A 24142-nucleotide genomic window follows, 5' to 3' on the forward strand; every position below is an offset into this window, starting at 1 on the left:
TATTATTGGGGTGAGAATTTATTTCATGAAGGTGACACAAACCACATAAATGCTTTTACGTGAGAATAGGAAAATGTGTGTGGGCTGGTACATTAATTTCTCTATTGAAACAGTGACAGAATATGATTCTATTTCTGAAGCCACAGAAGAGCACGCAGCTGCTTGCAGGTGGCGTCTGATGAGGGCCTTGTGGATCTGGTGTCAGTTGTGCTTAGGGCCTAGTTTATTGACAGCTGAGGAACTGAGACACCCTGCCTGTGTGTCCTGGGAGCTTTCAGGACCCAGGTTTTTAGATGGAAACAAATGCCCACGTGCTGTTAGTGAGTGATGTTTCTGGCCAAGGTAGCACTTAGCATAATAGACTGTTTATAGAAAAAAAAAGGGAACAATAACTTTGATTCAAATGATTAAAAGGAGAAACTCTTATCTTGGAACAAGGCACAGCTTATAAGGCGGCGGCAAGTTGAAAAGCCCAGTAGTAATAGGCTTGGTATCAATGTCCCTTGGCTCCACCAGAGCCTTTAGGGAAAACTTTTGCAGGATAGTGGTGAAGAACAGGAACAGCTCCATGCGGGCCAAACCCTCGCCAACACAAGATCGCTTCCCTGGAAGGAGAAAACACCCCGTTAGCTCTCTTCATGGTCAAAGGAGACCTGAAAGCCACTGAAGATGCCCATCAGAACCCTCAGGAGGACAGTAACCGAGCACTTATCCCAATGCTCTAGGGGCCAGAGATGGCCCAGGGATTATGATCCCTGGTTGCTCTTCTAGAGGACCCAGGTTCCTGGCACCAACTTGGTGGCTCACAAACAGCTCTAACTTCAGTTAGAGTGGATCTGACACTCTCTTCTGGCCCCTGAAAGCTCACGTGCACCCATATACATCAAATGAAAAAATTAAAAACTTTTAGAAACAGGCCAAATTTGGAGAAGAAAGATGATGAAGGTTCTCTGATGGACTCTGGCTCTGAGAATCAGAAAATTAATATTAATAATTAATAACAGTTAAATGAAGACATATCTTGGAGTGTTTTGGAAAAGTTGATATTACAAAGGAAAATCAGCAGACAAAATTTGCAACAGTTTCTTCATTGCCAAGCAATAGGTGACATCTGAATTTAATGTTTGTTTTCTTTAAGAATGTGCAATTACCAGCCACACAATAGTTCCTGGATGACTAAGCTGATGTGACTGGTATAGAGACTTGAATGTCTCTAGCGAGACTTGGGACGTTAGAACAGTTCGATCAATTGACTTTGCATCAGTGGGTCACGGTAAAACGTGATTCAGTGACGCTAAGAGTTGCCCAAAACGTGTATATTTACCAAGGGAGAAAGGGACAAAGTAGTCTGTTTTCTTGAAGCAGCCATTTTTATCCAGAAAGTGTCCTGGATCAAACTTCTCTGGGTTGGGAAACTCCTTTTGATCCAACAAGATGGAAGACAGAAACGGGAACACAGCGGTGCCCTGGAACCAAGAGACGAGACCACTGAGGTGCTTGCCACAGTTAGCCTAGAGCTCCCAAGCCACTCAAATGCTCTGAGTAACAGTGGATTTAACAGGGAAATACTCACATATTCCCTGACTGTCTCGGGCTACTGCTGCTACACGCGCACCTACCGGCCTGGCAGTTCTTTGTGGTAAGAGTGACAGTAAGCATTCAAGAATTAGTTGCTGAAAATCTGAGGCTGCAGCTCACCGTGCCCACACACGCGCTTTTTTTGGAGCTTCAGCCTCAAGCTGAAAGACTTAACTTTGGCATGCTTACTTTTTTGTTATTTTTCCTCCTTTCTGGATTCTGATGTAAGTGGAAGGAAATGAGCCGCTGAGCCTCGGGTCTGTACAATGGAACCTCGTTCCCCCCACTTGTAAAATGGCGTAATAAAAAGATCCTCAACTGAGAAAACACAAGCCCGTATATAGGGCATTTTCTTGACTAAGGATTGATTGATGTGGGGGGCCCAGCCCTCTATGGAAGCTCCGCCCTCAGGCAGGTGGTCCTGGGGCAGGTAAGAAAGTCAACTGGATCAGCCAGGAGGAGCAAGCCAGTAGGCAACACTGCTTCGTGGCTTCCGTTTCTGCCTTGAGTTCCTGCCTTAGTTTCCCTCAGTGGACTGTGACCTGGGATATGTAAGCTAACTGTAAATAAACTCTTTCCTCCCAAATTGTTTTTGGTCACAGCGTTATCGAAGCAAGATAAAACAAGCTATCAGAGTGGGAACTGTATGCAAGCTAGCCACAGTAACACGTTTCTCAACACACAAGGACCAAAAATGTCATCCAAATTCAACATGTAAGGAATCGGGCATTTCCCACCGTCCTTACAGGGGTGACGTCCTGTGGCTTCACTGCCGTCTTATCCAGACACAGCGTGTGCCCTGTACTGAGCATGCTGTCAGACCACACAACTCCAGAGAACGTGGCCCGAAACAGCTCAGCTGAGATGCAAGACTACTGCATGCTCTGGACTGCAGTCTTCCTCCTCAGGTTTTCTGCGCTCATAGAAACAATGGTTTAACTATAGAAAGCAAAGACTTTCAGGCTTCCCGCTTCTGTCTTCCTTCAGCCTGCAAGTCTACAGTTAATGTGTCTTTAAATTGTGTTAGAAAGGATGCTTGGGGGCTGCAGAGGTAGCTCGGCAGTTAAGAGCACTGACTGCTCTTCCGGAGGTCCTGAGTTCAAATCCCAGCAACCACCTGGTTGCTCACAACCATCTGTAATGGGATTGGATGCCCTCTTCTGGTGTGTCTGAAGACAGCTATGGTGTGCTTACATATAATAAATAAATACATCTTTTAAAAAAAATCTAAAAAAAAAAAGGTTGGTTTTAAAACTTGCTGTTTGAGTCACCAACTTGAGTGCCATTATGAAATTGTTTAAAGCAGTTTTGGTAGGGTAGGGGTTTTTAATAACTTCTGAAATAGCAGTAAATCTCCTCCTGCTTTTTTGTGCTGAACATTTATGCAAAATGGTGCTCTCAGCATTGACAATTATAAAATCAAAATACCTGTTAACTCTGAAAAACACCAGAGACGCTCTTCCTACCTACAGGACCAAATATCAACTCATATTTCATCCTTCATATAAAACTGAAAACACACCGAGCTCATTAGGATGCAAATTTGGCTGTCTTTAATACAGTGTAAAATTATACGTGTAGCAAAAATTGTTTTAAGTACTTTTATGGATTTATCACCAGAAAATGTTTAATGTATATATATCTATTTGGTAGGCCTAGATGCAAAGGTCAGAGGTTCCCTGGTAGAGAAGGGCTGTGAGTGGGGAGTGATCAAGAAGCTGTAGTCCCGATGATGACATGCTAATGGCATGCTAACGGCATGCTAACAGCGGCCACTGTTTATACAGGAAGCCTTGCATCTGCCCGACCCTGTGAGGAGCTGTTTATAAACCTTGTTTAACTCTCATGCCAATGGAACACAGAGGATGCTTTTTTGGCTCACGTTATATAAACAGGGAAGCTGAGGATCAGAAAGGAGAAATGCTTGCTTGTGGCAAGCAGCACAACTGGAGCCTGGATCAAGCTCTATATGGTCTTGGAGCACCCAGCTTAGCCAAAAGTTTTTCTGCTTTTACTTCGGGTTTCTTTAAACGTTTGTGCAAGAATTGGAAATGACAGTGCGGTGCAAAACTGTACTGTGCAGAAGACGATAAAGCAAAAATGTTTCTCTCTTGTTCTCTTAAATTATTTTTGACATTTACTATAAAAATAACCTGTATTTGCATGATGTAATTGTCATCTCGGAGGCTTACTGCTGAATAAGCTCACCTTTTCTAGCTCTTTCTGAGCTTTGGCTGGCAGGTTCAATTCAACTGTCCTGGCTCAAACTCCTCTCCAAACTGACTGATTCAATTAGGCTTCTCTCAGCTTCTCACTGAATTACTCTGCACAGCTTCAAACTAACTCTGGTGGCAATTTGTTCTAATCTTCTGGCTCCTTCTTATTCTCTGGCTTCAACTGCCTCTGCTGACCTGCACTGAACGCACGAACTCAAGTCCACGACATTCACTACACTGACTCCACAGACCCTACTCCCACTCACTGACATTTGGACTGACCCCCCTTTATCCTCCCAGGGCTGACCTTAAATAGCCTTTCTTCTGAGAGTTGGGTGTATCCTACCTCTGACCCATTCTGTCAAATCTTTCTCTGATTGGTCACTTTGTCTGCCCCTTAATTAGACTCATATTCGGGGGCTGCAGGTGTGTTCTAAAGGCCTGTCTACATTCCAGCCAGATCCCAGACCTAGGTCTTTGGATGCAATCAGAGCAACCATGTTGCTGGATTAAAATTCCTCTACATTTTATCTGTTGGTTTATCCTCCTGCAGCGGTGTGCACGTGGAGGTCAGAGGGCAGTTCTTTCCTTCCACCACGTGGGTTCCAGGATTGAACTCAGGTCACTAATTGGCAGCAAGCACCTTTACCTGCTCAGCCATCCCACTGGCTCCTCCCTCCTTCTTCACAGGCTTCTAGCTTGATATAATCACTGTTACCAGATTATAATTGTCCCCTGGAAGATACTTTATGAAATGAAAACAAGACATGCACAGCCTGGCCCACTGTTTCCACATAGAACCTGTGGTATTAGGTAGCTTGCACAGTATTCTAGTTTATAGGAATAGCAGAATTTTAAATGTCCGTGACTAGTGAGCATCTTTTAAAACAGAACATTTCTAACCCTCAGATATAAATTACGTTCTTTTAGTTTGTGCTTTGAGTCAGAGTCTCAAACTCATTATGTAACTGAGGCTGGCCTTGAACTCCTAATTCTCTTGTCTCCATCTGCCAAAAACTGGGGTTATAAGTGCATGCTTCAACATCTAGCTTTTAAGTATATATGTGTGTGTGTGTGTGTATATATATATTATCTATTATATATAATATAATTATTAATAATTCATTCCATGTCAAAATTGGAATCTATTAGTTTGTTCCAGAAAATATAGTGTTATGTATTACTATCAATACATTTTATATATGTAATACAAACATGTTATTTTATTTGTAGATAAATTTTCCCAGCCTAATACAGAATAAGTCTTTTGATTTATTAAAAATTATAATATATAAGAAATTCTTATTTTGAGGAAAATCTGCACAAAATAAAAGTTCTTAGCAGTGGGGATGCTCTTCTGGAGCTGTGGATGTCTGCAGCTGTGGTCACACAGCCTCCTGCAGAGGTTACCTTTGGTGCTGCTACCAGCAAGAATGCCTGCCATCCCTCAGGCAGGGCTCTGCCAGCTCCACCACAATCTGGACTACACAGTGAGTTCTAGGCCAGCCAAGGCTACATGGTGAAACCCTGTCTTAAGAGTTCTCTTAAACATCCAGTCTATATAGTGTGATAAGTTAAAACATGAATCCTTATAATTTTTATTTTCAGTCTATTCCATTCTGTGGGTTTATTTTATATATTCACTAACCATTCATAACATTCATAAGAACTATACATAAAAATAAATAAAATGTATAACACATTTTTAAAAACCTGTGGATTTGTATTTTACTTACTTATTAGTTACTTATTGCTGAAACAGGGTTTCTCTGTGTAGCCTTGGCTATCCTGGAACTCACTCTGTAGACCAGGCTGGCCTCAAACTCAGAGATCCACCTGCCTCTGCCTCCTAAGTGCTGGGACTAAAGGCATGTGCCACCACTGCCCAGCTCCTATAATTTATTTTAAATATTTTAAAAATTCCATATCAAAATTGGAATCTGGTTCATTTGGTTCCAGAAAAAATATGGTTATTAATATTAATTTATATATTCATAGAAATACATCTTTTACCTATAATATAAACATGTAATTTTATTTGTAGATAACTTATTTTCCTAGCCTAAGACAGAACGTCTTTTGATTTAAAAATTGTATAAGTTAGCATTCTAAACTTGAAAATATCTTTAAAATCTTTCACACTTCCTGCTTACTCCTGAGTTCTTTTACCTTGTAATTTTTTTTTTAATTAATGAAAGGTTTTCTTAGCTGGAATACAGGTGGTGAACACACCTGTATTCTCAGCACACCAGGGATTAAGGTGAAAGAATTGAAAGATGGGGGTCAGTTGAGGCAGTGTAGTGAGGACTTGTTCTATTACAAAGAAAGGAAAGGCCCAGTGACCCTCCTGCCTTTGCACACCACAGTGCAGGGTTACGTGTGGCTTTATATACCCGTGCTGGGATCTGAACTCAGGTCCTTGCGCTTGCATACCAAGTGTTCTCCCTCACCCACCGAGCCCTTGGTTTTTTTTTCTTATGATGTATATCCTGGTTTTAGACGGCTGACCTCAAGGTCCAGTTCCATGTCAGCTGTGTAGACTCACACTTTAGCAGACTAGACAGGCAGGGTGGTTTGAGTTTGGCAGTGTTTATGGCCACATTTGGAATCTTTTCTACACCTTAGGAGCAATGGAACCCCTTAAATGTAAATGCTGAAGGCTCCCTGCAACCCTGGCATGCACAGATTGACTCTGAGGGCAGCAATAACCTAACTGAGTAACCGAACATTGGGATTAAAGGCAACATTTGGCTCAACATCAGAACTGCTGCACCTTCACAGTGAGGCCCTTTTTAAAACCCACCATGAAAAATCAGGTGGGCTTCTTCTAGATTGAAGGCACTGCTCATTTAGTGCATGTGACATGAGGGGTCTGGGAAACTTCAGGTCAGCGTGCCATGTTCTACAAAGTCGAAGACAAGGCCCAGAGGTAACATGAGGTCTGTGGCTCTGCGTTCTCTTGATGACTCTAACCTGTTTCTCTTCCAGCCCCAGAACTGAGAGCCATTGCCTAACCCCAGCAGGTACCATGGTAACCCCTCCCTTCCCAGTCATCTTTGCAAACACATCTAACCTTGGGGATGACGTAGTGTCTGAATTTTGTGTCCTGGACCACAGCATGGGGCAGACTAGAAGGAAGGAGAGTGATGTATCTTTGAATCTCATGCAGCACAGCATCTGTATAGGGCAGCTTCATCTTGTCCTTCATGCTGGGGGGTTGGTGGCGTCCAATCACACGATCAAGTTCTTCATGAACTTTGGCTGCAGAGACACAGTGAGGGTTCCTCACTCAGGCCTATATTCCCAGGAGACCTGGAAATACTTGCAAATAGTGATAGAAAGTGACCTAGAGAAGGCTTTGGTAGGGGGTGAGCGAGGCTGGGGGTGGATGGGTTCAAAGTCCCTTTTTGCTGCAAATCCCAAAGATGTGGCTGTTAGAAACAAAGGTTGGGGCAGGAATGTACAGGACTGCCATTGTGGTTAGGACAAGACCCAGGCAGGCCCAACTGATCATGTGATTCCCGGCAAATCAACCATAGAGGGAAAAATGTTAGATCCTTATTCTGCCGGGCGCATCTTTATCAGCTTCTAGCACTTTCCCATATCTCCCGTGAGAACTGCGTTTTGTTGAGCAGTAAATCCTGACTTCCTACAGCTTGTGCTCTGAGAAATGGCTCGAGATTATCCTTGGAATTTCCATTTAACTTCATGATTAAGACCCACTTGGTGATCCATAAGCAGTTAGTGGCTGCGGTAGGAGGAAGAATTGCCTTCAGTGGTGTAGCTTCTGGTAGGCCACCCATTCTCCTGTTAGAAACCCCTCACCTAGTTCCCTTCAGTAATCCTTCCCCTGTTCCCGGATCAACAGGAGTGGGAAGTGGGAGAAGTGGATAGGATCTATATACATGATATACTTGCATGTAAAATGAATAGGAGCTGTATACATTGTTTACATGCATGTAAAGGCATAACTAAATCCATCACTGTATGTAATTAGTATATGCTAAGAAAAAGAAAAATTCTGTCAGAGCTAAGAATCCCCCGGGAGGGGTTTGGTGCATTTTTAAGGCGTGAAAAAGAAGCCCACAAGATGAAAGAACTCATGTGCAGTCACCCAGCCCGGTGTTGGCAGGTCCTCGAGTGGTTTCAGTATGGAATCCGTTAACATCTTCTGCTCAGTGGCAGCTAAATTTTTGACTCTTTTTCTAACATATGAGGTTTGAGAGCCATACGTTCTACTTTTGAATCTAAATCACAGTCTTTTAGTTCCTAAATGCCTCTCTTCCTTAGCAGCACCACGGGACATAATTCTGTCCCTCAAAGACGAGGCCCTTCCCACAAAGCACAGCAGCCCCCACCTCCTTCTTCACTCAGGGTACCTTGCACCTCTGGATGCTTGACAAGGAGCAGAAGCCCGAATCTCAAGGTGGTGCTGGTTGTCTCCGTGCCTGCTGTAAACAAGTTAGACCCACAGATGGCCAAGTTCTCCAGATTAAAATCAGATTTCAGGTTGTGTTTCTCCTGCAGGTGGGAGAGTTATGGGCTCTGTGAGCTAAAGAGGAGGCAACCATCTCTTCAAATCCCACCATGGATGATCCACTCCTTCCAAGGTCCCTTTAGTGTCCTGTCCTATTGGAATAGAGCCATTAAGTCATGAAGCTGAATTGTCTGGGCTTGAATCTCAGGTTAGCCAGGACACAGAACGGGCAGGAAGCTCTCAGAGCAACACCCCACATACACAAACACTTGGCGAATGATAAGCTCTCGGGCAGTATTTAATGAAAGAGACGAGTTTGATAAGCTCTGTTTGAGCCCGGTGTAGGAAGGTCACTGCATGACTGGCCAGCTTCCTTTTTTTTTCTACCCAGCTGTGTGGCTCTTCTGTAACACCATTGTTAGTAGCCCTTGTTTGCTCTGTAGACCAGACTGGCCTCAAACTCAGATTTAACTGCCTTTCCCTTGTGAGTGCTGAGATTAAAGGTGTGTACCACCACACCTTGATAGTTTTCTTTTGCCCAGAGATTACAGTCCCCTGACATTCATCGGAATGACTAGGCCCTTGTGGTGGACCTCTTTGAAAGGCCTCATTAACTCAGAGAACTCGCTCGGGGCAGTGGCATGCACAGCATTCTCTTCTCAGACATCTCCTTAAGGGAACCTGGCTATACATGCCAGAGCTTATTATTGGGGAAATAATGTGCACTTAGGATAGGGTCAACTGGTGTTTTCTTCTCATTTATGTAGCTGGCTGGTGCACTCTTTTTGTTTTTGTTTTGGCATCCAGGTTTCTCTGTATAGTCTTAGCTGCCCTGGAACTCACAGTATAGGCCAGGCTTGGCCTCTAACTCAGAGATCCACCTGCTTCTGCCTCCCAAGTGCTGGGCTTAAAGGTGTGCACCACCACTGCTCGCTCGGCTTAGCTGGGGGACTCTAAACGTGCACAGTGCTAAGTTCCAGAGTTTGGAGCTCTGTTCAGTAGCGTTACAAGTACCAGTGCTGCGCACCAGCCATTACTGGTATGCCTAACGTTACTTACAGTTTATTTACAGTGTATGTGTGTCAGATCCTTTATCCAGCAATCCATACAGTACCAGGATTATAACAACTACCTTCATATGTGACCACTCTCCTGCATCTTCACGGGGGGGGGGGGGGGGGGGGGGCTAAGTCCTGTACCTCCTCGATCTTGCTGAGGAAACAGTCGATGTAATCCCGAGGGTTGGCAGGGTCCAGAGACTCCTGGTGTTCCTTCACTTTTTCTAGGATGAAGTTTTTAACACCATTAAGCCTTTTTGAGAATTCTCTATGCTTTCCGGGTATGTACTTCATGATCGTCGGCCATAGGTTGTACATCTACAAATGAAAGCGAGCAAACACAGGAAGTGTGGGCAATGCCCTTGTGAGGAGTGGTGTGGCTGGCAGGGAGGGGAGGGGAAGCGGCATGCAAAGAGGGGTGTCCCTCCCATCTATGGTTTGTCCTACCACTGCTCAACCCCAGAGTCAGGGAGTGGAGATGTACTGAGTGGCTGTCAATGGAAGTGACTGGGAAAGCCCTTCTTGGGTCCCTCCCTCCCTTCCCCCTCCCTCCATCCCCCCTTCCTCCTCCCTCCCTCCGTCCCTCCTGTCTTTAGTTTGCAGTGCAGGGCATCAAATCCATGGCCTCACAAACATTAGGCAAGTCTCTATGACTGAGCCACATTCCCAACAGAGCAGTTGTTGGGCCAAGCAGAGGACAAACTTCCCCAGTCGCTGCGCTAAATGTTATTCATATACTCTGCACGCACAAAGGGAAGGATGCTAAGCTCATAGGTCAAGGGAACCCAGAGCCTTTTACTGTGCCCTAGGTTTCTAGGAGGCCAGTGAGGACCGTGCCATACACAGGAAGAACCCAGGTCTTACCTGGATCCATATAGAGTTCAGTTGGTAAAAATTTTTATTTAAAAGATCCATGAGGTTGAGGAATGTCTTGTCATTGTATGGGAATCGTTCGTTGAAAAGGATGGAGCAGATCACATTGCAGGGAGCACAGGCCAGGATGAAGGTGGGGTCGAAGGGCTGAGCTGGGGGTTTGGGGGGAAGAATTTCAACACTGAGATCTGTTGTCTGCAGTGCTAAGGATTGAACGCAGGGCCTTGCCCATGCCAGGCAAGTCTCTTTCACTGAGCTATAGTTTCAGCGCCTTAATGATGGACATTCTAGTCATCCTAAATTAGGATTTCAAGAACTGGCCTCTTTTCATATATATACATCTTGCTTATTCCTCCAAACTTCCTTTATTAGAATGTAAGCATCTTCTAGTCATCTTAATTAACACACATATATTAGCATATACAGTACATATCCTGTTAGTATATTCCATTAATCTTGTAATAGCATGAGGTGCTACTATATGGTCTATATAGAAGTATACTATAATTATAACCCATTCTTAATTGTATGTGTATTATAAGAATGGGAACAATCAATATTATGAGGCATTTATAATATATTGGATACCATACAAATGTTTTTCCTGTATTATTAAAATCTATCTATTGGTTTTGATTTGCAGCCTGTTTATTTATTTATTTATGTTTGTTTTTGCTTTTTTCGAGACAGGGTTTCTCTGTGTAGCCCTGGCTGTCCTGGAACTCACTCTGTAGACCAGGCTGGCCTCAAACTCAGAAATGTGCCTGCTTCTGCCTCCCAAGTGCTGGGATTAAAGGCGTGTGCCACCATGCCCGGCTCCTGATTGTTTTTTTTTTAAATAATGAAAATGCATCTTAGAAAAATGCAGTAATTTGTCCAGACATACATCTAGTCAAGTGCCATGGTTAGAACGCGAAGCCATCTGAGGCGCTGCGGAGCCCTAAGTAACAGCTTTGGGGCTGATGTTCCTGTTCTGCCTGATGTCTTCATAGACTGGGTAGACATTGGGCTAAGGGACCCCTCAGAGGAGGAGCAAGGATTAGGGACAGGCGGTAGGTTTCACCTTCTGTTTTATGTAACTCCTCCACGAGGCACCGGGCTTCCTCCTGCACCCTCTCCTCTAGGCTTCTCTTCCCCATTCCGAAGTTCTTCAGTGTCATGAGGGAGAAGCGTCGCAGGAGTTTCCACCTCTCTCCTTCACTGAAAACAATTCCTGGGCAAAGCGAGAGAACAGCAAGGGTCTTGTATCACAGAGGCCAACTTCCCTATGGCTCCTCTCTTGCCTGGCCTGACTGTGTCTGCCACTGAGGCTACACTGTTACCAATGGCCTCTCCAGGCCTCTCACAGTGCTAAGCATCAGCTGCTCTCCACGACCCCTCCCTCATCCCATTTCTCCTCCCCCTTGCTTCCAAGAGAGTGCCCCCCACCAAGGACTCCCCCTTCCCTGGTGCCTCTGAGTTCCCAGGCCAGGCAGTTCTCTTCTATATATGTGCTGAGGGCTTCAGAACAGCCTCTACATCACAGCTAATTTCTTAGCTCCAGTTAACCGGCATCAAATGTCCCAGGAGCACAAAGGTTTCACTTTAGAAGCTCTGGTACCTTGTCAATCACAGCTGATGCTCCAGCCCACTAATGGCATCTAATTCTGGTGAGCAAATGAATAAACTAAAGATTTGAACGATTGCCACTAACCATGATATACATGTTTAAAGATCAAAGAGGTAGGGAAAATATTGAGTTGATAACTACCAGGAAATATTTCAACAATTAGATTAGTTACATACACATCGTAGCCATCTGTAGCAGTCGTTGTTCACAGGCAACAGAAAGCCAGTTAGAATTTTAGCAGATATTCCATTGAACAAAAATATTATTCACTGAATTGCTACCCTCCGCAAAAATACTTTGGTAAGTTAACCCCCTGTATCAGTGAATGTGACCTGACTTGGACAGGGTCTTTACAGAGATAATCAAGTTAAAATGAGGTCATTGAGCCAGGTAGTAGTGGTGCATGCCTTTAATCCCAGCACTCGGAAGGCAGAGGCAGGCGGATTTCTGAGTTTGAGGCCAGCCTGGTCTACAGAGTGAGTTCCAGGACAGCCAGGGCTATACAGAGAAACCCTGTCTCAAAAAACAAACAAACAAACAAACAAACCAACAACAACAAAAATGAGGTCATTGGATAGTCCCTAACCCAATGTGATTATCCTTATAAAATGGGGACATTTGCATGAGCGCACGCGTGGAAGAAGATCTATTCAGCAAGAGTGAAATCATGCTTGCTACTAGAAAGCTATCCCACTCCTCAGGGCTAGAGAGATCATGGATGCTGGCAGAGAACCTACAACTGGCATTTTCCTCAGTCAACATCATCCCTAACAACAATGTAAACATTTGTGCTTATCCCACAGACAAGTGTAGTCCTCACCCTCATCAAGGAGACTTCTTTGCACCAGACAGAGACCATCCCAGAAAGCCACAACCGATGAAGTACAGAGTTGTGGAGCCCAGTCCCAACTGAGATGCCTACAACACACTCTGAACCTGAAGCTCAGCAATGATTTTGAAAGAGAGGGGGTGAGAGAGTTTTCCGTGAAATTTTTATCTCCAGGAATGTCAGAAAGTTACACCCACAAATTCAGCAACATGGCTAATAAACACAACCATGATGCTAACACGGATGGGGGGCGGGATAGGGGATGGGAGGGGGAGGGGGTATGGGGATCAGGAGGCATTGAGCCTACATAAAGAACTACAGGCAACTAAGGGATGAAAGAACAGAAGAGATATAGAGTCTTCCCCAAAGAAAAAACTCTGGGTTATCCGATATCAAATGGTCAGCCCGGAAAATATATATAAACAAGCAACATTATTCAGACTGAGCAGGTTGTATTTATATGTTTAGGCACACACACACATGCACACACATACACACACACACACATGCACAAACACACACCACAAATGAATGTAACAACAATTAATGAGAAAAGAGCCCATGAATTTGAAAGAGAGTAACGAGAAGTATATGGGAGGCTTTGGAGGGCCGAAGGGAAGGGAGAAATAATGTAATTATGTTATAGTCTCAAAGAAAATGAAAAGACGAATGAACAGAGCCAATGCAAACAACTTGCTTGTCCAAAGGGAGGCTTGGCTGCTGCTTCATTTGGACGAATGTCCTTTGATCTCGAGACAGGATGGATGTCCCAAGGCCCAGTCCCCTTGTACAACCAGCATCCTGTCTGTATTATAGATGTAGTTAGGGATCCGTAATACACTTGGAAAAGAATTTATCTGGGATTCAAAGTTTATAATTTTAAATGACTCGAGAGAGACTCTTAGCTTTTTTTTATTATATAACATTTGATACCTATAAAGCATTGTGTATGTGATGTGTAATACAATAAGATGAATTCTCTGTGACTCTGTACTCAGCTGAGAATGGGAATATGACTGGGATTGTCATGGCTACTCACAGGCTGCTCCCCTCATCCTCCCTTCTCCTTCACCGTCCAGGCTGTTGCTTAGCTCACGGTACCTGCCCATTGTTAGACCTTGTTAGCTGCCTCCACCACTCCCCGCCCAACCCCCACTGTGGGAAGCTACACTCCAAGTACTGCTGCTCTCTAGTCCCAGACCTCTGAGTAAGGGCTCCTGTTTTAAAAGCGTCTCATATTGGCTCTAGCTCAGTCATGTTCACAGAACGAATTAACTTAACCTGACTTGATGTTCGTTCGTCTCAAAGGTGCTGTACGATCTGTTTGTATGATAGAAATCATGTTCTGGTCTTCGTCCTTGTTTTTTGCTTTTTGGAGTTTCTAAATCCCATGGGTTTTCTACGTAGAAGAAGCCTTTCTTTTATTCTAAATATTCTAGATGATGCTCAAGTTTATACTAGTGAACTGATTCATAGTGAGTGAGCCCTGAATAATTCCAAGATGAGGGCTAGCTATGCTGGAAGATCAGTCAAGTAAGTTGAAAAGGTTGGATCACTTGATATTACCCTGAACTTCGGACCTCAAGATGCTGTAAGAGGCTCTGGTTAAGACACATGACCAAAGATTCATGAGCTGGAGCCAGCTCAGTTGGAAACTGCTTACCCCACAAACACATGCAAATACACACACACAAACATACACACACACACAAACACATGCAAACACACACACAAACACATGCAAACACACACACACAAACACATGCAAACACACACACACAAACATACACACACACAAACACATGCAAACACACACACAAACACATGCAAACACACACACACAAACACATGCAAACATACACACAAACACATGCAAACACACACACAAACACACACACAAACACCTGCAAACACATACACACACAAATTCATGCGCACACACACACACAAACACATGCAAACACACACACATATGCATGCGCACACAGCTCCATCAAGCATGCTCCTGTAATGAAATCTCAGGCTACACTTCTGGACATCAAGACTAAAGACTAACGTGAGCCTCCCAGATGTGCTTCACTCTGCATTTGGAATCCTCTAAGATCCTTTGGATATGTCTTCTCAGGATGAAACCCTGCCTAGCACCTTCCTCAATTCTATGAATTACTGTACAAATAATTGAACCTGAAGCAGACATGGGAGCCCCCTAAGTTTTAGCCAGTTGATAAGAGTGCTAGTGATCCGGCACCTCTCAGGGTCTGTTTGGCACTAGTAGTGAGGCCAGTCTTGTTGGGAACGATGCCTGTCACCTATGGCATCTGTAATGACTCTGGGTCACTTGCATTGGAATCCCAACATGGCATTGCAAGCATGTGGTTAGTTGCAATGTACAAACCAGGCATGCAATAAGTTAGTAATCAGATGTCTTTCCCTTAGATACCCAGGTGTCAAGGGAAGTTCACCTGCATTTTGGCTTGAAACATACCATGTCCCTTCTGGCTATCTTCGATGATAGGCAGAGGTCCTCTCCCAAGGAAATCATCACCTTGATTGAGTAGCGCTTCCTTCACCACATCATAGCCATGTAGGACCACGGTAGGCCAGGATCCAAAGTACAGAGTGTAAACAGGCCCATACTCTTTGGCCAGCTGGCAGGAGACAGAAGCAGTTGCGCAAATGATGTTGTGAAATCTCTTTATTGGAAGCTAGTAAGTGAGTTCTGCACAGGGGTTGGCCTTTGCTCCATGAGTCTCATTTTAGGAATTTAACCCTAGGTATCCAGTCTACTTTACTCCTTCATTTGTACATGCAACCTTAGTTAGCAAATTTTCACTAAGCATCTGGACTGCCGCAGACACCGCGGACCCTAGGAGCCATTGTAGAATTTAACATCTACTGTAAGGGAGAAGAAAGAAACAGCCACATTTGGGGCGGGCTATATCCAACATGCATTCTATCCATGGATGAAAATGTCCGTATGTAGCACAGTACATATAGACATGGTGACTGTACAATGACTATACATGGTTGAAAATTTAAAAAACAAAACAGCCAAATAAATATCATCCATCAGCCAAATGATGCACAGTTGGTTCTATGGCAGTGTTAAAGAATGTGGTACTGGGCGATAAAGAAGAGCTTAATAGGACAACACGGGGAAAGATCTAAAAGATAATACCACTTATATTAAATGAAAGATGTATATACACACAGGATGGATTTTTTTTCTCAGTTATAAAGAAGACTGGAGCTACATCATTGCAGGAAAACCAGTGCAACTGGAAATAATATAGTAAGTAAGTTAATTGAGTCAGGGGAAGTTGGGAACCACAACTGTGGCCCTGCCCTACATTTCTATCCCCCCCCAAATTTATAGAAAACTTGTGTGTGTTTATACACACACACACACACACACATATATAAAATATTATATATGTATGATGTGTGTACAAATCTGTGGGGGACCACATATTCCATAGCATATGTGTGGAGGTCAGAGGACAGTCTTGGGTGTCAGTCTTTTGCCTAATCCCTTGTTTGAAGCAGAGTCTCTTTGTTGTTTGCCCCAGTACTGTATCTGCCAGGTTATCTAAACCACAAACTTCTGGGGAGTGTCCTGTCTCCACCTTCCATCTTCTGTAGGAACATGGTAGTTACAGTACACATACCAACTCTGCTCAGCCTTAAATGGTTGCAAGGATCTGAATTCTGGTCCTCACCTTTGTTTGGCGAGAACTTTATCACTAAAACATTCCCTCAGCCCCAACAAACATATAAATGCAAATTTGTGTTTCAATACTTCGTTTAAAGCTTGAGCATGTTTTCTTTCATTGGTGGGTTCTGTATTTTATACAGATACACAAAATCATCTGTATACAGATGACACTAAAGTAAAAGTTAAAACTGTCCAGGGATACAAGGGGGATTAGTGGGTGTGGAGATGGGGGAGAAAGAGGATTGTGAAGTATGGGAGGAGAGTGTTCAAAGCATATTATATCCTTGCATAAACGTGGCCTTCTAGGACCCAGTATAATAAAATTTTTGTTTTATTTGTTTGTTTAGTTCGTTTGGTTTTTGTGGTGGCTTGAATGTGCTTGGCCCATGGGAAGTGGCACTATTAGGAGGTGTGGCCTTGTTGGAATAGGTGTGTCCTTATTGGAGGAAGTGTGTCCCTATGTAGTCAGGCTTTGAAGTCTCCTATGCTTAGGCTCTGTCCAATCCTGAAGCGCGCCCCCTCGTGGCTGCCTGTGGGAGACAGTCTCCTTCTGGCTGCCTTTGGGTTAAGATGGTCATGGTGCCGGAGGAGCACTCTTGGCTCCTCCGGCACCATGACTGCCTGCACGCTGCCATGCTTCTTGCTATGATGATAATAGACTGAACCTCTGAAACTGTAAGCCAGCCCCAATTCAATGTTCACCTTTATAAGAGCTGCCTTGGTCATGGTATCTCTTCAGAGCAATAAAACCCTAATAAGACAGTTTCATTGTTGTTTGTGGTTCTTGTTTCTAAGAGGCTCAAAGGAGTCCCAACTCCTTCACTGTTTTCCGCTGACTCCCTGGGGTTTCTCTTTCCTTCACTCACCACCCCCCCACCCCACCCCACCCCCCGGCTTCCTCTCAAATGGTGAACCATTCCGACATCTTCTATTAGTCCTTTGTATACCCAAAGATGAAATTTGCCCGACCTAGAGAGTACTTCTGTACTTTGGCATCCAGCCTGCCTGGCCTTCCTCTCCTAACCCCTCTTTGAGGTGATGACTCTTCTTTGTAGCTTCCAGAGATAATGGAAGGGATGGAAAGTCTTCATCTGCATTCACCACAGCAGCCCCTCACTCACTTGAACCTGCGCCTGTGTGCACAGCTTTCTGTTTCTGTAAATGACTCTTTATGCCGAGGGCGGGCAATTTCCCAATGTGTGCGCTGGGTTCTAATTTATTCGAGCTATGGTGCAAAGCACAGTCTCTCACGGCAAAGCTCTGAAACGTTGTCAAATCTGCTCTCTTTAGTTTCTTTCCCCCATTCCTTCCTGTAACCTCAACACAAACCCTTAACACTACCACGGGACTGAAAACTTCTTTCCTGAGGCTCCCTTGAATGTTTCACTTCACTGTCCCATTTTATTGGGTGAGCCACTGGTGTTGACATGGTTGAAGCAGTTCATCGAATGTATCCTTCCCTTGGGCTCCAGGACACCCCACTCCTTGGTGGTTACTCTTACCTCGTGGCTCCTCCTGCTCAGTTCTCCTTGAGACGTCTATCTGGCTGACCCCTTTATTGGGGGTGACCTTGAGATTATGCCTCAGTCTACCCATTCCCATATGATCTCATCCAGTTTCATGGCTGTTAGTACACTCCGTCTCCCGAATTTTCAAAATGTAAATCTGGGCTCAGCCCCCAACATTTAAGTTTCATATGTTACACTGCCTGCTCACATACTGACACCAAGCATCAGTAGGTCTTTGAAGCAGCAGCTCTAAGACCGAGCTTTTCGTACACCCTACCCTAATATCAAATAAACAAAAAAGCCTGATCCCATAGTCTCTCCCATCTTATTCTGTAGCAACTGCTCAGCTGGAACTTAGCAACCATTCTTAATTCTTCTTCTTGAACCTATCAACAAGCCTGTGAACAGACCCTGTGGACTCGGACTCCCAGATACAGTCAGATCTAACCACCCCTCCGAACCTCCTCTGTTTTTACACTAACCCAAGACACCACCATCTCCCCTGGATTATTGCTACATGAGTAGCCTGCCTCATTTTAAGCCTGCCTCAATTGACATTTACAATCTACCCCTAACTGCAAGTCCACTGAGCCAAGTGGTTAAAGCATAAGATGTATTATGCCAGACCATCTGAAATCTCTGCTGTCCTGTCTTTTGGAATAGAAGCCAACATTCTTCAGCCCTCAACATATCAGGAGACCCACTCTTCTGAACTTAGCACTTACTGCCCATTCTCTTATTTTATCTCCGCTCACCTCATTGATATGCCTTGACTCTGCTAAGCGCCCTTTGCTACCGAGTATTGGACTTTGTTCATTTTATGTAGAACACACTTTTCTCGTGTTAACTTTATGGCTGTAACTGTCATCTTATTTGGCAGCTTCTTACAAAACTAAGCATGTGACCCAGCAACCACGTGTCCTTGCTATCTCCAAAGAGCAGATAACTTAGGACTACACAAAAACCTACACATGGATGTTTATAGCCATTTCGTATAGTTGCCAAAGGTGAATGAATACACGGGGTGTAATGGTTCAGTCAGAAATGACTGCGAAGCCATGACAGACAAGGAGGGCTGCTTAGATGCTTATTATTAAGAAGAAAACAACGGGGAAAGGATTCGTGTGTGACTCATCTACATGACATTTTAGAAAATGTACAACTATGGGAGACAGTAGAAGAGCCGTGGTTGCCAAGGCAACACAGGGAGTTCTAGGACAGTGAAACTGTTCTGACATTTTAAGGGCAGATACATACCGTTATACATGTGTCCAAGTCCAGAGAATGCACTCGGGCAGCACTCTAATGTAAACTTTTTTTAAAATATTTTTTTATTAGATATTTTCTTTATATACATTTCAAATGGTATCCCGAAAGTCCCCTATACCCTCCCTCCACCCTGCTCCCCTACCCACCCACTCCCGCTTCTTGGCCCTGGCATTCCCCTGTACTGGGGCATATAAAGTTTGCAATACCAAGGGGCCTCTCTTCCCTGTGATGGCCGACTGGGCCATATTCTGCTACATATGCAGCTAGAGATATGAGCTCTGGAGGTACTGGCTAGTTCATATTGTTGTTCCACCTATAGGGTTGCAGACCCCTTCAGCTCCTGGGGTACTTTCTCTAGCTTCTCCATTGGGGGCCCTGTGTTCCATCTTATAGATGACTGTGAGCATCCACTTTTGTATTTGCCAGGTGTAGCCTCCCCCAGTCTGAAGTGGGCTGATGCAGAACTTGTTGCCACTGAGGTGGGGCTATCTGAGGTGCAGCTTTCCGACCTGGCTGCCTTCTTTTGAAGTGTCAACTGCCCTGAGATTCTGCTACCTGCCAAGAGGCTGAACCTGTCTTCCTGAATAAGCAACAGCCTGGCGACCAAGTGCTGACAGCATGGTGACAAAGCACCAAGGATGGACTGGTGGGGGGGATGGGCCTTCCCCCTTTTAAGCCCAGTCTCTTAGTAAACTCACAGGCCTTGATCAGAGAAAATTTTGTCTTGGCTTCATTCTTTTCTCGCTGTCTAGTCTCTCTCTCTCTCTTTCAGCCCCAGCCTGCCTTCCAAGAATACCCGGTTCATGTAGGCTGCAGGCCAGCTTACTACAACTACAGCCAGACACTGGCATAGCCTCATACTAGATAGCGATAACAGGGTCCCTTCAGCAAAATCTTTCTGGCATATGCAATAGTGTCTGGGTTTGGTGGCTGATTATGGGATGGATCCCCGGGTGGGGTAGTCTCTAGATAGTCTAGTCCATCCCTTCGTCTTAGCTCCAAACTCAAGTGTAAACTTTGAGCTCTGCATGATAATGATGCATTGATGCAGTTCCTCAATTATAAAACAACAACAACAACAACAAACAATGTTCCACTGGTGTGGGATGAAAGCAGGTGATTCTGTGCACGGGTAGGCGCAGGGGCAGTCTTTGTATCTAGGGCTCAGTCACACCATAAAACTCACTGATGGAGTAGGCCTAAGAGCATCTTCTACTGAGACGAGACATGGCAGTCCAATTAAGGCAAAGCAATCCAAAGGGCAGGTAACAGAGTCAGAAATAGGCCCTGCTCCTGCTGTTAGGGGTCCCACATGAAGAACAAGCTTTATGTCTGTTATATATGTGTAGGGGACCTAGGTCTGTCCCATGCAGTCTCAATGAGCCCCTAGGGGCCCTGGTTAATTGATTTTGTTAAGTTTTTGTTTTCTTTCTTTCTTTTTTTTTGTTTGTTTTTGTGGTGTTCTTGACCTCTCTGGCTCCTTCAATCCTTCCTCCCGCTCTTTCACAAGATTCTCCAAGCTCTACCTAACGTTTGGCTGTGGGTCTCTGCATGTGTTTCTGTCAGCTGCTGGGTGAAGCCCCTCAAGGTGACAGTTATGTTAGGCTCCTGTCTGCAAGCATAGCAGAATAGTGTTGACAGTGTCAGGGGTTGGCTCTCTCTTATGGTACAGGTCCTACCATAACTTGATATACCAAGGCAGCTTGATATGCCTGGGTGGCCTCCCCTTCTCTGAGGAGAAAGAGAAGAGAGGGTGGAGGGAGGGTAGGGAAGAGGGAGGGACTGGGAGAAGAGGAGGGAGGGAAAGTTGTCATTGGAATGTGAAGTAAAGTAATTAATTAATGAAAAAAATCATCTGCCAATCTCTGGGCGGGGGGTGGGGGGGTGGGGAAGTAAAGTTGGACCAATTTGATCACTCAGCAGGAAAAGGGACCTGACACCAAGTTTGATGACCTGTGTTAGATCCTTGGTGGAAAGAAAGTATCAATGCCTACTAGCTGCCACGTGTGTCTATGGCATGTACTCCCAAGCACATACACATATACATATGCCCACAGACTAAATACATGTAATAAAATAGAGTTTTAAAAGTAAAGTGTAGGGCTGGTGAGATGGCTCAGCAGGTAAGTGCACCCGACTGCTCTTCCAAAGGTCCTTAGTTCAAATCCCAGCAACCACATGGTGGCTCACAACCATCCGTAACGAAATCTGATGCCCTCTTCTGGAGTGTCTGAAGACAGCTACAGTGTACTTACATGTAATAAATAAATAAATCTTAAAAAAAAAAAAAAAAAAAAANNAAANNGTAGCNGGGNGGNGGNGGCTCACGCCTTTAAGCCCAACACTCGGGGAGGCAGAGGCAGGCAGATTTCTGAGTTCAAGGCCAGCCTGGTCTACAGAGTGAGTTCCAGGACAGCCAGGGCTATAAAGAGAAACCCTGCCTCGAAAAACAAAACAAAACAAAAAAACAAACAAAACAAAAAAACAAACAAACAAAAACCCAAACAATAACAACAACAACAAAAAACCTACAAACATTCTGATCCCAGAACCTTCTTATTTAGGAGCCAAACTAACATCCCCCGGTAGGCCGAGGCCTCTCACTATCTGCTCTGAAGTGATCCAGCTCTCAAAGGGTGAGAATTATTTACATTTCTGCAATTCCAAAAAGGGCCTACAATGTAAACAGATCTAAGCAGGCAGTGGGATAGCCAGCACCCTGTGTGGTCTGAGCAGGACCAAGAGATGAGTGTCTAACCTGGAAGCAACACCCCCACAAGGATGAGAGCCCCTTACCTTGGAAAGCGATGCAGGGATGTCCTTGAGATCCAATTGCAGTATATTCCCAATAATGGGAAGTGGAGTGGGGCCAGGGGGCAGTCTCCCCCCAGTGCGCATTTTTGTCCACACTGAAAGGAGGCTGAGGCATGTCACCAAAACCAGGAGAGCAAGTGTAGGGAGACCCAGCAGCTCCATGTCAGCCCCGGGATGTTAACTGAAGCTGCCTGTTGTGAGCAAAGCTTAAGCCCCAGTGAGCGGTAGGTGGGCGGTCCCTGCCTGGGCAAAGGCTGCTCAGAGTTTTGGACTTGGGGAAAAAAAACAAAACAGAATGGGGTTGAGTTTGTTTGCTGGAGCCTGAGATCAAGAAGGGCTGCTGCTTTTCCTTGTACTCAGAAAAACCCATAACTTTCTTCTTTTTTTCTGTATGTATATGATGTGTGTGCACACGCTCACAGACGCATGCGCACATTATTATGTAGGTCAAAGGACAATCTTGGATGTTGGTTCTCGCTCCCCACCTTGAGATACATTCTTTACTGTGTGCCTTTGTATTGCTAAGCGATCTGGCAGTCGAACTTGTGATTCTTCTGCCCCCCACCTCCCATCTTGCCACCCGAGCACCAGGATCACAGATGCACGCCGCCACACCCAGTTTTATATAGATGTAGGGATTCGAACTCAGGTCACGCTTGCGCAGGGAATGCTTCCGCCTTGAGTCATCTCCCTAGCTCTTGTATTCTCTCTCTACTGCACGACCTTCTCAGCACTGCGAGCTCACTTACGTACAAAGCTGCGCTTGGTATTTCATAGGTTTCTAAGGTCATTGAAATAATTACATTTACAGACTAGAAATAAGAAGCTAGGTTGCGTGCTCTGAGCTTTGGGAGAGTTTTCCTTGGAGAACCAGGTACCTCGTCAGTTCAATCTTTTGTGTCCATCAACAAGTAATTGAACGAAACATGGTATATAGCGTTCATCCTTAAGAAAGGATGGAATTCTGACATGCACTACAAGGTAGAGGAAGCATGAAAACTCTATGCCAAGTGAAAACTCTTGTGTGATTCCACTCGTATGGGGTATCTCGAATTGGCAAATTAATATGCTCAGGGAGTGGATAAGAGAGGTTACTATGGGTTGGGAGGAGGAGGGGAGGGGAGGCTATTGTATCATAGGTACAGAGTTTCTGTTTGAGAAATTGGAAAGCTTCTGAAAATGTTGATAACGTTAGTGGTCATACAGCACAGTGCGGTATCTAATGCCACTGAGTTAAACACGGCTGTTTGAACTTGCAGTGATTCTCCTGCCTTAGACTCCTGAACACTGAGACCACACACAGGTCCATGCCATCACACCAGGCTAAAATGGTAAAATTTATGCTCTGGTAAATTTTACAACACTATATGTTCTTGGGTGTCAATGGTTAAAAAGTTATCTTGTTTTTATTTGTATCTAAAATGATCAATCCCTGTTGAGGTCAGGTTGGCCTTGAAGTCACCCTCGATTGTAGGGTCTGGAGCATTGAGATTACAAGAATGTACCACCCTTATGGTAGTACAGTAGTAGGCTGCTTAAAATGACAATAGGAAATGATGGCAAGAAATTGGAATCCTTGTGCATTGCTGGCAGGTTGTGATTTGTTTTGGAATACTTTTTGACCGATCCTCAAAATGTTAAACAGTTATCATATGACCCAGTGATTCTGAAGAAGTATTAAAAAAGTATAGCAAAGTAAAAACAAAATTCGAGGCTTTTGGGCCCAGGCTTGGGAGTGTAGCCTTTGTGGCTTAGTGCTCCAGGTACTGGTCATAAAACAGATAGCGACATTCCTCCACCTACCCGCTTCCTGGGATCAATTCAAAGAATGGCACCCTGACCATTACTGGAACCTGCAATGCAAATGTGCTATCTTTAGGGGCTCTTAGATTGTTAGGGGCTCTTAGAAACTGTCTTGAGAGATAACCTGACACTTGTGACTTTATGCTTCCTTGTGACTCTTAACTGGTATTTTTGGTATTTTCCAACAACACCCTCCCCACCTCCATGAATTGTGGTTTCTTCCTTTAAATACCCCCTTACTCAGCTACTCGGGGCGCCATGGTCCTCTACCCCTGCATGGTGTATGACCATGGGCCCGAGAACGCTCTCGAATAAAAATCCTCTTGCAGTTGCAGCAAGATCGTTTCTTGTGGGTGATTTTGGGGTGTCGCCTCTCCTGAGTCAGAACGTGAG

General features: G+C 44.6%; 1 protein-coding gene across 1 annotated transcript; it reads right to left on the reverse strand.

Moving 5' to 3' along the window:
- Positions 1 to 22171, reverse strand: LOC110285299 (cytochrome P450 2C23). The gene is made up of 9 exons (XM_021151363.2): positions 21929 to 22171; positions 15126 to 15288; positions 11266 to 11415; positions 10194 to 10354; positions 9471 to 9647; positions 8174 to 8315; positions 6868 to 7055; positions 1325 to 1466; positions 1 to 605 (listed from the first exon to the last, which is right to left on the reverse strand). The coding sequence occupies exons 1-9, from the start codon at positions 22106 to 22108 to the stop codon at positions 424 to 426; spliced, it is 1485 nt and encodes a 494-aa protein (XP_021007022.1). The 5' UTR covers positions 22109 to 22171; the 3' UTR covers positions 1 to 423.
- Positions 22172 to 24142: the final 1971 nt, after the last annotated feature.

The sequence above is a fragment of the Mus caroli genome, chromosome 19 (genome assembly GCF_900094665.2).
Source record: "Mus caroli chromosome 19, CAROLI_EIJ_v1.1, whole genome shotgun sequence".
In the NCBI taxonomy this organism is placed as follows: Eukaryota; Metazoa; Chordata; class Mammalia; order Rodentia; family Muridae; genus Mus; species Mus caroli.

Bases quoted from the DNA above. Each gene is read 5' to 3' on its own strand.
- LOC110285299 (XM_021151363.2), bottom strand. From the start codon at position 22,108: ATGGAGCTGCTGGGTCTCCCTACACTTGCTCTCCTGGTTTTGGTGACA. The intron at 9,648-10,193 runs GTAAGACCTGGG...TTTCATTTGTAG, and splicing joins TGAACTCTATATGGATCCAG to ATGTACAACCTATGGCCGAC. The intron at 606-1,324 runs GTAAATATACAC...TTCTCCTTCCAG, and splicing joins CTTTGTCCCTTTCTCCCTTG to GGAAGCGATCTTGTGTTGGC.